General features: G+C 41.1%; 1 protein-coding gene across 1 annotated transcript in view; it reads left to right on the forward strand.

The window, feature by feature from the left end:
* The window catches only part of DNAJC21 (DnaJ heat shock protein family (Hsp40) member C21), a 27,064-nt gene extending 19,788 nt beyond the window's left edge, over window positions 1-7,276 (forward strand). Inside the window, exons 10-12 of the mRNA XM_086361354.1 lie at window positions 3,231-3,403; window positions 6,218-6,293; window positions 6,784-7,276. Coding sequence (XP_086217480.1) covers window positions 3,231-3,403; window positions 6,218-6,293; window positions 6,784-6,951 — 417 coding nt within the window. The 3' untranslated portion in view covers window positions 6,952-7,276. The remainder of the gene's footprint in view (window positions 1-3,230; window positions 3,404-6,217; window positions 6,294-6,783) is intronic.
* The last annotated feature ends 8,377 nt before the right edge of the window (window positions 7,277-15,653 follow it).

Below are 15,653 nucleotides of genomic sequence, written 5' to 3' on the forward strand. Positions count from 1 at the left end.
GAAGATCCCCTGGAGAAGGGTTACGCTACCCACTCCAGTATTAGGCTTCCCTGGTGGCTCAGTCGGTAAAAAATCCATCTGCAGTGTTGGAGACCCGGATTTGATCCCTGGGTTGGGAGGATCCCCTCCCTGGAGGAGTACATGGCAACCCACTCCATTATTCTTGCCTAGAGAATTCCCATGGACAGAGGAGCCTGGCAGACTACAGTCCATTAGGGGTAGCAAAGAGTCAGACACAACTGAGCCACTAAGCACAGCACAGCTGTTTTATATTTCAGAAATTATCATGACACATGAATTAATCACTATTAAAACTGTGACTTGGAACTTTTTGCCTCAGTTATAAAACCACACAGCAAATTGTATGTTACTTTTATTAAATGATTCATGTCATTTTCTACCCAAGACTTGCTAGTCATTAGTTTAGAACACTTTTTGTCTTGTGTGCCGGAACCACTGGAAAAGACAGAATAGAGAGGAATTTATACCCAGTAGGTCCTAAGAGTGCAGCAGTAAGCACATATATTTGTATTCTCTTACCAAGGAAGATACTTGTTTGCTGTTGCTGCTGCTGCTGCTGCTAAGTCGCTTCAGTCGTGTCCGACTCTGTGCGACGCCATAGATGGCAGGCTCCCCCGTCGCTGGGATTCTCCAGGCAAGAACACTGGAGTGGGTTGCCATTGCCTTCTCCAATGCATGAAAGTGAAAAGTGAAAGTGAAGTTGCTCAGTCGTGTCCGACTCTTAGCGACCCCATGGACTGCAGCCTACCAGGCTCCTTTGTCCATGGGATTTTCCAGGCAAGAGTACCGGAGCGGGGTGCCATTGCCTTCTCCATACTTAAGTTTACCACCCCATTTTTCTCCTCCAAAGGTGTATGTATTCCTTGATGATACCTATGTTTTCTGATTGTATCGGGGAGAAAGCCCCAGTTCAGATCTAGTTTTCTGTAGCACTTTTCCCTGGATTTTTTCTAAGTTCTTTTTGAAGGGAAAGGTAGTGTGGAGACACATACAGGTAGATAAAGGAGCAGAAAGCAGCAGAAACTAAGAATCATGAAACTTCAGGTTGGGCGTTTTCTGTATTGTCAAAAAAATTTGCATAAGCCAACAAGGATTGTGAAAGAAAACCTCAGAAAATTGAAATTGAGTGTAAACAAATAAAACCCTCTTGCTGACAACAAGGAAGAATTAATGCAAGAAACTTTGAATGCAGCACTCTGAACACCATCCATGGGACATACTCTGAAGACAAAATTAACTGCAAAAGAAAAAAATCTTAAACTTTACTTAGATATTTTAGTGATATTGGTGTGATATTTCTGAAACTATTTTATGTGTATTATACGATAAAGCAAATAAGTAAATGTACTAATGTTGTCGGGAAACAGATTCTCTTGTAGGAGAAGGGAAATACAGGTATAGATTGAGGGAAGGAGAGAAGAACATCAGTGTACTACTGGAATTGGAGGTATGATGTTAAAAAAATAAACAAGACACAAATGCTCAGTATACGCTGAGGGCCCTGAAGCAGTGATACCCAGCGGCAGTGAGCATGTATAGTACACACATCTTCGTTTCTAAGCCCCCTTCCCCAGTAAAAGGAGTCAGGATTTGGTCCTTGGGAAAATGACTGATTCTAGGGCCGAGACAGAAAGTACAAAGTGAGCCTGGATTATCGATGCTGGAAATAAAGGGAGTATTCAAAAATTATGGGAATAAGTCAGAAGTATCCAGAAGTCAGCTTACGGGCTTGCCAAATATGAGAAATTTTGAGTCGTCAAAAAGAATGGTGACAGATTTTACATATTGATTTTATTTAAAAAAAAATCACGAGTCTATATTGAGCCTTAAAGAAGAGAGTTGGAGAAAGGAGGCAGATGGGAAGGCATCACTCCAAGAATATGAATTAATACAAATGCAAATGGCAGGACTATTCTGGACCCACCAGTATAATAAATGGTTCACATAAGAATCATCAATAGATGCTAGATCCTGGGGGTAAATAGTTATTAGGAAAGAAGATACTGATATACTCTGCTTATTACTTATTAAAAAAGGAAAAAGGTGCTTTATAGTAGAAAAATCCAGCAATAACCATCTTAACCAAATGATGAGACTTTAATCACTGGAAAGTGACACTTTGCTTCCTGATAAAATGTACTGAGGGCACAGCATTATGTCTGTAACATTCCTGCTAGAAATGTTTAACCTAAATTTAATTATGAGGAAGTAACTGTTGTTGAGTCACTAAGTTTTGTCTGACTCTTCTGCGACCCCATTGACTGTAGCCCACCAGACTCCTCTGTCCATGGGATTCTTCAGGCAAGAATACTGGAGTGGGTTGCCATGCCCTCCTTCAGGGGATCTTCCCGACCCAGGGATCAAACCCGCATCTCCTGTGTTGGCAGGCAGATTCTTTGCCACTGAGGCACCAGGGAAGCCCTGCAAAAAAGGACATTACTGCAATACATATATGGATTGTGTAACAGATAATGACAGTGTTAAGTTCTTGGGTGTGAAGAGGGAACTGGAAAGGAAGGAGAATGTTCTTAGGACAGACATGATATCTTCCTGCAGCTTGCTTTTATAGTTCTGGGGGCGGGAATCAAGGGGGGACATTTTGCAGAGAAAGGGAACAAGGGGAGAGAAGAAGGAGAAAACAAATGTGGCAAAACATTACCCGAGGCAAAAGCAAGCCAGAAGATACATTTGTCAGGTGTTTTTTCTTGTATAATGCCTGTGTGTTGCAGTTTTCTTTTTTCCAATTGTAAAATAGTTGTTCATTGCCTGATCATTTGGAAATTATGGAAGACTATCAATATCATCCCTAATTCTGCCTATGGATATTCCTTAATGTTGAATTAAGTTGTAATCAAAGGTTATATATAGTTTTCTCTCTTCTGTTTTTGCTAATGTGTTCTTTTCCCACATAATTGAATCAGTGTCTTTGGAAATGTGACTTTGAAGAGCTCCATAGTTTTCCTTCATTTGTTCAACCATTCACTTACTGCATATTTGGATTGTTTCCAATTTCCCCTAATTTAATATTTCTCTAATGGACATTCATATTCTTCTTTTCTGCCTCTCCTTTTTATACCTTGAAGATAATCCTCCTACTAGAGTATATAGGACATGACCATTGTTTATTATAGCTGTTTGGTAACATGATATAAAAAACTAGTGGTATTATAGTATTTATTTTATAATGGCATACATGTTTTCTTACCTAGAACTATGATGATAATTTCAATGAAAATGGAATTGGAGAAGGAGTAAAGATTGACCCGGAACATACCAACCTAAATCAAAACAGTGCCAAAGAATCAGAAGATAGTCTCCAAGAAAACGTTGGGGTCACAGAGACTGTGGAACTGTGCGATGACCCCAAAACTGAGGCTAAAAGGTAAGACAGAGTCATGTGTTGTTTTCTAGTTACTTAATATTGGTAGTCAGGATGGCTTTTCATATATCAAGTAAAACACCCTTTCCCATGATGGACGCTGGGAGTTGGATGTATCTGTGACTTGTTCTTACACGTGTATGTCTACCAAGGATGATGTTGGAGGGAGATTGCTAGACAGTGTGCTCAGACGTTTCAGCAGCATGGCCCAAAGCAGAAAGGGGTTTCATGGACCAAGTTTCTGTTTTTCTCATCCTGGTGAAGTCCTTATTTTGTGCTGGGTCAATAGTCCTTGGTGAGGCTACAAGGCTACAGACAAGGCCATGCCCCACTCACCCAAGCATCACTGCCCGAACCTCCACACTCAGGCAGCCAGCCTGCGTTCGGCCCCAGCACAGGGCATCAGGGTGGATGTGCCAGCTTGGGGCCTTTGCTGTCTGGATGCCCGGGAGTCATGGTGCTGCCCACGCCTCCGGGGTTGGCCAGGGAGAGGTCTCACTCAGGAGATGAGTGGTGTGGGTGCCTTGAAGACTGGAGAGTGGAAAGCTGGAAGAGGGGGTTGTAGCCACTCTGATGCTTAGTGTGTGTCCCCATCTTATACACGAGGAAACTGAGTCTGGGGTAAATGACTTGCCCCAGAACAAAAACTGGTAAGTGGAAAGGCTGGCTGACTACGTGGAGGACCCAGCTCTGCTAGTTCCGTGGTGCCCTGCTGTCCTGTAAAGATCCCTCGGGGGCTGCTTGGGCGCATGAGGGGTGGACCGAAAGGTGGGGTTCCAGGCCCCTGAGCACCTCCTTCATCTAGAGCTGAAGTATTTTTATTTATTTTCCATATGACTTCTGTGTGGGTTTCACTGGGGGAGGAAAAGGGTTACTCAGTGCTCACAGTCAGACTTTGGCAACCACTAATAAAATTCCATTTCCTCACTTAATGATGTGAGAAAAAGAATCAGAATTCAGGTGACCTCTTCCCTGCTGAGGAGTGGCGGAGCTGGGGTAGACGCCCCACCAGCCCGCGTCCCCCTGCCCAGTATCCTGATGCCCAGTGCTTTTCTGCAGGTCCCCTCTGCTGCTTCTCGGCAGTGCGTAGACACTAGCCACCTACTACGTGTGTGTGTGTGTCTGGAGTGCATTTTTTTTCTTCTTATGTATGTTTTATTAACATTGACATACAACATTATTTTAGTTGCAGGTATATAACAGTGATTTTGACATTTATATACATTACAAATTGATACCACAATAAGTCTACTAACTGTCTCCATACAAAATTAGTGCAGTTTTCTGGAGTATATTCATATGAATACATTATATCTCCTCTAAAGTACATTTTAGAAATAAAGTCTTAGATACTAACTTCGGAGTTGTAGCTGTCTTTCATAATATGGTAAGTTCTTTGGGAATAGTATCCTAAATTTTCCCAAATTAGCCTAAATGCTAAATATTGTTGGATATATTTGTGGCCTCTCTGATGTTATTTTGTAAATTATTTTGTAAATGTTGAATCTTTTGCCTTTTATGTCATTGTGTCTTTTTCTTGATATTCTCAAAGCTGGCTGAATACTACATAGGATTGTGTTACACTCCTTATCTGCATCTAAAAAAAGGTTTTATTGTATTTATTTTTGGCTATGCTGCATCTTCATTGCCGTGCGGCCTTCTTCCTCTAGCTGCAGGGAGCGGAGGCTGCTCTCTACTTGCGGTGTGCGGGCTCCGCATTGCAGCGGCTTCTCTCACTGTGGAGCCTGGACTCCAGAGTGCTTGAGTAGTTGCGGCACGTAGACTCAGTAATTGTGGCTCCTGGGCTGTGGAACACAGCCTCAGTCAGTAGTTCCAGCTCACAGGCTTAGTTGCTTTGTGGCATGTGGAATCCTCCTGAATCAGAGATCGAACCCATGTCTCCTGCATTGGCAGGTGGATTCTTTACCACTGAGCCACCAGGGGAGCCCCATTTGTCAGCATCTTTGAATGTATAGACCACGTAACTTAATACAGACTCCTAGGTTCTGACTGAAGAACTGTATCCTTATGAAGTGCTTGACAGCATTTTAAGTCATTGGTTATAAGCCATCCCATCTGTTCTGTAAACACAGTTGCACTCAGTTTGGCTAGCACCAATGAGGGGTATGAGAGCACTGAGGAAAATGAACATTCACGTAGCAGAGTAAGTGGAGGGATGTTCTGGAGTTAAAGCAGAACAGGAGGAAACTGAATATACCGACTGGCAGTCTCTGGATTATAGAATACAGGGGAGAGAAACTCATCACATCCACAGAAAGACATCATCTTTTAATAAAATGCTTTACATGTAACAAATTTAATTATATGAAAGTGCATTGCAGTGTCTGTTTTTCTCATTTCACTTTGGAACTGGTGAAATGTTTATCATCAGCTGAATCAGGTTTAACAAGTTGTCTCTTAATGTCATAGATTATTTGTGAGCACTGCTGGTTGGCCATGAAGATGGTTTGCTTCAGTAAATGGAGTATTAAGTACTTACTTTTTTTTTTTTTTTTTACAAAAGTATGCTGAATAAAAGTTCAAAGATATTTTAGAGGGCTTGCTTTATCTTGTGTTTCAACTTTTAAGTAAATTCCTTATTTTTTGTATCAAATTTGGTATTTAATGTTACCTCTAAAGTTGTTTTTTAAAGTTGTTCATTTGAGATGTGAAAATTAATTCACTTGGCCATTAAAATGAATGAATTTTTCTTTAAAATGCATGTTACTCTTTTGAATCTTCTTGGGTTCTAGATGACAGTTGAAAGGGCGGTGCGTTATTATTGAATTAGTCTGAATTCTTTCATTTATTTTCCAGTGTTTCTAAACCCAAAGGAAAGAAAGCCAAAGATACTAAAAAGTCTGTCAGAGTGCCTGCTGAACCACAGACAATGGTAGGTCCAAAGAATATTGGCAGCTTTTCAGTGGACCTTGTTGTTTAAACAGTGTAATCTACATTCTTGATTCTAATCTAAGGATTTAAGTGTGTACCTGGTGAACCCTTCACCTGCTGCATGCGATGGCTCCATCAGCGGTTTTCCTTGATGAATGGAAAATTTATTCCGAATATATGTGCCACTGACGTTTTTTTCTTTATAGTAAACAGAGGCACACTGAACATATCAGATTATACCAGAACAGTTACTATTGTGTTTTCATTACTTTGAAATCCGGGGCCTTATCCTTATGGCGTGTGCTCTTGAATTCTCAGGACCCTTAGAGTTGATGGTATTGCTTAATGGAACTCAGCTTCCAAGAACAGTTGCCTCTGCTGAGTCTGTCTTGTTATTTTGCAATTGCTTGATATTTAATCTCAACATGAAAACATTGCTCTCAGATAATAACACTTGCTTTTATTTATGATTTTTTTTCCCCCCTTCTCAGAGTGATGTGCTTATCAGCTGTACAACCTGCCATAGTGAATTTCCATCCCGGAATAAACTTTTTGATCATCTAAAGGCCACTGGTCATGCAAGAGCACCTTCATCCTCAACATCTTTGAACAGTGTAACAAACAGTCGAAACAAGAAAGAGAAACGTAAAAACAGATAGAAATTCTGCCAATGCTTTTTTCTTTCAGTTGTCTCTAGCTTTTGAAACCAAAAACTGAACTGAAGTCATCTAAAGAGTTAAAATTTCAGTGATCTGCAATTTATTGCATTGTGGAAAATTATTTTTTATCCTGTAAAAACTTTTTTTTTTGTTTAATATATATTTTTTAAACATGTCATTAGTGACCGAATTCTACTTTTGCCATCTGAAATTGACTTGAATGTCCGAAAACAGGTAAATATTGTAAAGTATGCTTTCTTGACTTTTGTTGGCTCATGTGGACAGAAATGTACAGGGAGAATTAAATTATTTTAACACATACAAATTCTCCTTTCTGCTTTATTTTGTGAATTTCACATGAAGTATTTTTATATGATTCAATGCTTCTGTGTTGTTCTGCTTCATGATCTGTTGATGACTCAGATCATTTTAAAATCGTCATGGATTTTTTTCCACCTGATACCATGACTCCAGTTCTGATTTTAAAACCATTGCTAAATAACCTGTTGTTGATTAATGCATTTCCCCCCCGGACGATAATGATAAATGGAAACTAATTGAACATATACGGTTGTTTTTCAACAATAGTATTTCTTCAAGGTATATCTGTTTAACTTGAGATTTTACTAGTAATTATCAATAGGATATATCTTTTGGTTTTGCACCCTGATTTGACTCATAGAGTTGAAACAAATTAATTCATAGGGTGCTTCCTCCTCATAAATGTGCACAGTGGCAGGTATAAAGCATGATGAATTCAGGTGGCCCATGGTTCACAATGAATTCTGACTCTTTAATAGAGAATATTCTTCCTTAGATTTTTTTTTTCACTGTTTTCAGAAGTTTTTTGTTTTTTCATCATTCAATGGAGAGAAACTTTTTAAATGAAAGATTGTTCTCCAGGGCTGCTATTCATGCCATCTGTTCTTTAGGAAGGATGAATATTAAATCAAAAGAAATAGGGAGAATCTTTATGAGTGTGGTCGAGTACATGGATCAGTGACGAGTCAGGTTTTAGGATGGATTAAATAGGCGGTGTTTTTAGCTGAACTTGAAAGTAGTTTTGAACTCACTCACTTTGAAATATATACTTGCTGTTCAGTGAGGTTCAGATCAGATCAGATCAGTCACTCAGTCGTGTCCGACTCTGCGACCCCATGAATCGCAGTACACCAGGCCTCCCTGTCCATCACCAACTCCCGGAGTTCACTCAGACTCACGTCCATCGAGTCAGTGATGCCATCCAGCCATCTCATCCTCTGTCGTCCCCTTCTCCTCTTGCCCTCAATCCCTCCCAGCATCAGAGTCTTTTCCAGTGAGTCAGCTCTTCTCATGAGGTGGCCAAAGTACTGGAGTTTCAGCTTTAGCATCATTCCTTCCAAAGAAATCCCAGGGCTGATCTCAGTGAGGTTAATTCTCTCTATATATCCTTGAATCATCAAATGAACCAGTCTTTAGTTATGCATAAACTCTAAAACAGGGTCCCTGATGGCAAGTTTTTATGAACTGTTCATGGATGATATTGATGATATGGATCCATTTTGTGCGATGGACTTAAAAATATGCATTTTTGGCTGAATTCTTTTATCTTTTTCATTTTAGATAGGTGTTTATTTTCTTTACCTTCTCCTCTATCTAACTTATTGCTAATTCTTTCTAATTGTTTTCCTTCATTTCTTGGTCCCTTTAGGGGAAATACCAGCCAGTTTTCTGTCTTTGGTCTTTTCCTCTCAAGTTTCATCTGAACACTCACCATCTTCCTGTAATTTGAGCAAGATGAATTGGTCATAATCATGAATAGGGATATTAATGAACGGGAGGGCGTATTAGTCACAGGTTATTTATCGTCAGTAAAGAATTGGATGTCATCTGGGAAGGCAGATAGTGTCCTGCAGATACCCTTCAGACCTCCTTTGCTTTCCATGCAGTCACCAACCCTGCTGCTGCTGCTGCTGCTAAATCGCTTCAGTCATGTCCCACTCTGTGCGACCCCATAGACGGCAGCCCACCAGGCTCCTCTATCCCTGGGATTCTCCAGGCAAGACCACTGAAGTGGGTTGCCATTTCCTTCTCCAGTGCATGAAATTGAAAGTGAAGTCGCTCAGTCGTGTCCAACTCCTAATGACCCCATGGACTGCAGCCTACCAGGCTCCTCCGTCCATGGGATTTTCCAGGCAAGAGTACTGGAGTGGGGTGCCATTGCCTTCTCCAACCAACCTTGCAGGTGTATTTAAATTTATTCCTACTACATGTGAAGATCGTTTGGGGTTACTTGTCAGTTTTATTCTGATTGTCAAAAATCATGCTTTTTAAGAAATCTTGGGAAATTAGGTTTTACATCTCATCCTGTGTGTGCTGCTAAGTTATTTAACTTCTCTAAACTTCACGTTGCTTATGTCTCAGTTGTTACTTAATAATATTGTCTCCATTTATCACACAGGATTATTATTAAGATCAAATACAACAGTATATGTGAAAATGTTTTTTTAAATGAAAAAACTTTACACACAGTGTTGTTGAATTTGGATAAATTAAACCTTTTCCAGTTAAAATATTTGCAGATAGCAGTATATGTGCTGAATTAAATGTGCTTTAAGTTTTAAGGGAATTTCCAATCTACTTCTGAAGAGGAAAATAGAAACATATGTCAAGGGTAAAATATTATTTTTGGTGACTCACAGACATTCAGTTTTGTCTGAGGCAGAGCAGAATATTTAAAAATATCCGAGCTCATATTTTACATTGATCTTATTTAAATCCAGTGGTAACTATTATCTTGATTGACGTTAGTTCAGGTGTGGAAGATACATTGCCTGTTGGTTCTGGAAGGAGAGTGTTGGGGAAATCCCATTTTTTTCCTCTCCATAATCCATTCAATGATACCAAAGCTTGGGTTCTCCATAAAGTCCAGTGAGTTTCCCTGTTTCAAAATAGGAGCAGTATCCTTATCAAAAGCCCAATACTATAGGAAAGTAAGATTGCATCAAAATGAAATGTTCATCAAAATGTTCTGCCTATCTGCAGAACAATAAGCACCATAAGTAAAAAGACAAGCCTCACTCAATCTGGGAGAAAATGTTTATGATACATGTAACTGACAAAAGATTAGTATCCCAAATACATTAAAGACAAAAGAACCTCCTATAAGTCAGTGAGCAGTTAACAGCTATGCATTAATATGAAGTAGTTCTGAAAGTTCAAGACCCCTTTTAACAGTTGAGAAGCTCAAACTGGTTTTTTGTTGGTAGATTATATCTATTGATAGTTACTCTATTAGAAATTAAAATAGAGGAATTTTGAAAGTATTAACTTATTTAAAACAATACATGTTAAATAACACTTATGGAAAGCAACTTTTTCAAAATGAAAGTTTAATGAGAAGAGAGGCATTTGTTTTACATTTCTGAAGATTTCTTTAACGTTTGGCTTAATAGAAAACAGCTGGGTTCTCATTCTGCTTCTGCAGTCAGTCTGTTGCTCTCTGTTTTGGTGAAAGTATATGAAGAAAATTGAGCCTCCTGTGGATAGGAAATTGGATGAAGAAGGACCTTATGAGCGTCCCTAGATCTCCCAAGGTCCTCAGATCACACTTAGAACTGCTGCATTAGAAAGATGGGTAAAATATATGACCAGAAAAAGCTTGAGTAGTCAAACTGTGAAAAGGGGATCATTATCAATGATAATCAGGGAAATACGACTTAGTCGTTTCAGGTGTTCAGATGGGCAAAAGGCAAAAAAGTCTCACAGGATCCAGTGTTGCCAAGAATGGAGAAATGAGAACAGTCACTTCAAAGTGATGGTGTCTATGACAGTGGAAGATGAACCCCCTGACTTGACAACTCCAGGGTAGTCTCAGAGGCTCACAGTGTCTGCAGAGTTACAGCACGGGGACTGTCACCCAGGACCCACCCCAGAACTGCTGAGTGAGTTTGAGGTTAACAAGACTTCTCGGTTGACTCCTTGCAGCTTGAGAAGCAGCACTCTAAGGAACCCATGTGCAGGTGGACAAGAAGACTTAGTGGCTGGTTACAGCTGAATTGCTTGTGTCTGGGAAAATTTGGAGATGGACCCTACATTTCCATGAACAAGAAAAGAAATCAATTGCATAATGGATAATTAGACGGCAAATGAACAGTTAAAATGAGTGGACTTGATATGTAGCATCAGTGGCTGGCCCTTAAAAAGATATTGAATGAAAACAAGATATCAGAAGGTGATATGTATGCCACTTATATGTAGTTTTTTTAAAGTACTATTGTTATTTATAAGGAGAAAATACAGAACCATCAGTGGAAAACACATCATTCAGAAAAGCAGTTGCCTCGGAAAGGGAGGGAAAGGCTCCCCATCTGAGCCAAGACTTCTTACTAAGATCTGAAGGAAGATGTTAGCACTGATTGAATTCTGAGCAGTGGCAATGAGGATTTATTACTCTAGTACCATGTTTTCATTAAATACTTCAAATATCCAGAGAAATACAAATTAGTGGTCCATTTCTTGTTAACAGAAAATGCACGGAAGGGGAGATGAAGGATTTCAGGTCTACATTTTATTGCTGGCGTATTCCATGGGCTCACTGGCAGAGGCTGTTACTTGTCTTTCTCAATTCCCTCCCTCTTACAATTCTGATTTTTAATTGGGTGCAGGCCACCTAGGATCTAAAGGTTACCTTCCCAGCCTCTCGTGCTGCCAGGTGTCAGTAAGTTCTGGCCAGTGATCTGAGCAACTTTGGGAACATGTCCTCAAAGACTTGGGAGGTCCGTATTCCTTCCTCCACCAGGTTAAATGAACGGGTAATGACGAGCTTCCAGCTTCCCATCTGGGACCATGAGTCCTCACAGAAAAGTGCCGTCCTTGACACTCTGAAGAACCCTGTGAGCCCCCAGACTACTTGCCTCTGCGTTCCAGAGAAATAAACTGCTTTGCTGAAGCCTCTGTTTTGCATTTCCTGCCGCAGGTGATTCATGTTCTGATCTTTTTTTTTTTTTTTATTGAAGATAGTTCAGTCCTTGGGTCAGGAAGATCCCCTGGAGAAGGGAATGGCTATCCACTCCAGGATTCTTGCCTGGGAGATCCCATGGACAGAGGAGCATGGTGGGCTACAGTCCATGGGGTCGCAAAGAGTCGGACACTTCTGAGTGACTAACAGTTGATTTACAAAGCTGTGTTAATTTCTGCTGTAGAGCAAAGTGATTCAGTTATATATGTATTTTTTTCTTTTTTATATTGTTTTCCATTATAGTTTTTCTTAGGATATTGAATATATCAGTTGATTCTATCTTCAGCGTGTGTCCAATCCCCTCCGCGTATGAGAGGCATGGCTTCAGCAGCAGTGAGGATGTGGGCTCTTGGCTCTGAGGGATCTGGGATCGAATTACAGTGGGAGCACTAACTGTCATCTTGGGCAAGGTGTTTAAACTCAAGTCTTTCATTTTTTTTTTTTTTTCAATCTGTAATATAGGGTGAAATCAGCCTTTGGCAGATTTGCAAAGGTGAAAACAACTGTGAGCACTGTGCCTGGCACATAGTAGGCATTCAGTAACTATTAGCTTTTACTTTGAGGAATCTCTGCTGCTTTATAAGTTATTGCTTTATTTAACTTCATTTTGGTTTCTGAAATCACCTAATGGAGTGGTAATTTGGGGAGAAATCCATAATTATATTGATCCTATGGTGTATTTGTTTTTCAAGTGCTAGTTTATATATTAGAATTCTTTCTGGCTCAAATAGAACGAAATTTGTACAGGCTAAAGCTAAAAATATGCTATTTCAATGCAGTCGCTTGACACTAATGGAGGTTGTCTTGTCGGTCAGTGATCCTAATGGTATTAGAAGACTCAGTACATTTGTACAGATAATTACTTTGCCATTAAAATAAGTCAGGGCCCCAACATCATTGATGTCCTTCCTTTCAGATACAAATGGCTTCTGAAAATAGAAAAGGTTCAGATTATCCTTTGCAGTATAAATATTTTGAATGTCACTTAGAGAAAGTTTCTAGCAATTTCAAAAATGAAAAGATAGTATTTTCAAGCATTTAGATAAAATGGTATATGCTGCTGCTGCTAAGTCGCTTCAGTTGTGTCCGACTCTGTGCGACCCCATAGACGTCTGGCAGCCCACCAGGCTCCCCCGTCCCTGGGATTCTCCAGGCAAGAGCACTGGAGTGGGTTGCCATTTCCTTTTCCAGTGCATGAAAGTGAAAAGTGAAAGTGAAGTCGCTCAGTCGTGTCCAACTCTCAGCGACCCCGTGGACTGCAGCCTACCAGGCTCCTCCATCCATGGGATTTTCCAGGCAAGAGTACTGGAGTGGGGTTCCATTGCAATCTATTTCTTCAGGTACTTATTTTCAAATTTAAATAGTAACTCACACTTCTGTGTAGGAGGTAACAGTAGTCTCAGCATATTTCTCACCAGAATTTGCAACAGTTCTATCCAATAGTGGCATCCATCTCTTATGATGTAGCTCCCTGTTTCTGGGACTGTCCATCAGGGCTCTCTGCCAGAAATGCTATAGAAGGATGCCTGCCCCTGGGTGGGGGAATTCCCTGAGGGACAGCAGGGTCCTGGGCTGGGGTTCCCTGCCTGCAGTTCAGGGGAGCCCCACAGTTTGACAAGGCCTCTGGCAAGTGAGCCACACCACTTGCCACTGGGCATCCTTTTAAAAAGCCAGTACTTCATGCATGTATTTTCTCTCCAAGCTTGAATCAGGTTTTGAAAGTGTAGGGCCAATGCAGATGGCAGATGACTGCGAGGAGACTGAGGAGAAAACTTATCCAAAGTGGGCAGGCCCATCGACTGGCACACTTTAGCTGAGATACGTGTGTTCCGTGTTCTGGGTCAGCCTGAGAGAAAGCTGTGCGGCTGCAGAGAGAGGTCCTCAGTGCTTTCCACACCCCCGACTGGTGCACGCATGCTCAGTCATGTCTGACTGTGCAACCCCATGGGCTGTAGCCCGCCAGGCTCCTCTGTCCATAGAATTTTCCAGACAAGAATACTGTGTGGGTTGCCATGCCCTCCTCCAGGGGATCTTCCTGACCCAGGGATCAAACCCATGTCTCTTGTGTCCTGCATTGGCAGGCAGATTCTTTACTACTGAGCCTCTTGGGATACCTTTAAACCAGGTCCTCCCTTGGCTTCCAGCGTTCACTGCCCTCACATGGCTGGAGGTGAGCCCAAGGGGATCCAGTCTCTCCTCCCTCATCCCAGCTGCTCCTTCCTGGGGCCTTCCCAGTCCTGCTGCCCAAGGACCCTACACATCTCAGGTCCTGGGTAATGGAATCCTTGGAGTAGGCACGTGAGGGAGCCTTTTGAGGTTCCTCAAAACCAAGAGGCAGAGATGGTATTTCTTCCACTTACACAGAAGATCAGTGTGGAGAGACTGTAAGTCTTGAAGTTAGACTTATATAGGTTTGGACCCTGGCTCCAAATGTATAAGTCTTGTTAACTAGGACATACCCCCACCAAAATTTTGAGCCTGTTTCCTTTAAAGTAAAGTAGAGAGGTTAATAATACTCATTTCATAAGTTAGTGGTTGTGGCTCAGGGTAAAGAGTTTGCCTATAATGCATGAGACCCAGGTTCGATCCCTGGGTTGGGAAGATGCCCTGGAGACAGCATGGCAACCCATTCCAGTATTCTTGTCTGGAGAATTCCATGAACAGAGGAGCCTGGTTGTCTATAGTCTATGGGGTCACAAAGATTCTGGCAGAGAACTCTGTTGGATAGTCCAAGAAACAGGGAGCTCATGTTAAGGCTGTATAATGTCTCCCTCCTTATTTAACTTATATGCAGAGTACATTGTGCGAAATGCCAGGCTGGATGAAGCACAAGCTGAAATTAAGATTGCTGGGAGAAATATCAATAACCTCAGATACACAGATTACACCACCCTAATGGCAGAAAGTGAAGAGGAACTAAAGAGCCTCTTGATGAAAGTGAAAGAGGAGAGTGAAAAAGTTGGCTTAAAACTCAACATTCAGAAAACTAAGATCATGGCATTTGGTCCCATCATTTCATGGGAAATAGATGGGTAAACAATGGAAACAGTGAGAGACTTTATTTTGTTCGGCTCCAAAATCATTGCAGATGGTGACTGCAGCCATGAAATTAAAAAATGCTTGCTCCTTGGAAGAAAAACTATGACAAACCTAGACAGTGTATTAAAAAGCAGAGACAAAGGTCCATATAGTCAAAGCTATGGTTTTTCTAATAGTCATGTATGGATGTGAGAGTTGGACCATAAAGAAGGCTGAGCGCCAAAGAATTGATACTTTCAAACTGTGATATTAGAGAAGACTCATGAGAGTCCCTTGGGCTACAAGGAGATCAAACCAGTCAATCCTAAAGGAAATCAACCCTGAATATTCATTGGAAGGACTGATGTTGAAACTGAAGCTCCAATACTTTGGCCACCTAATGCGAAGAACTGACTTATTAGAAAAGACTGTGATGCTGGGAAAGATTGAAGGCAACAGAGAGGGGGCAAAGGAGGAGGTAACAGAGAAAGATGGTTGGATGGCATTACTGACTCAATGGACATAAGTTTGAGCAAACACCAGGAGATGGTGATGGACAAGGGAGCCTGGTGTGCTGCAGTCCATGGGGTTGCAAAGAGTCACACGTGACTGAGCGACTGAACAACCACACTGGGCCCACCCGGATCATCCAGGATAATTGTCTCAAGACCCTTAACTTAATCAC

This window comes from Bos grunniens, chromosome 20 (assembly GCF_055505025.1).
Source record: "Bos grunniens cultivar Pamir isolate PY7600 chromosome 20, Bosgru_T2T1.0, whole genome shotgun sequence".
NCBI lineage: Eukaryota > Metazoa > Chordata > Mammalia > Artiodactyla > Bovidae > Bos > Bos grunniens.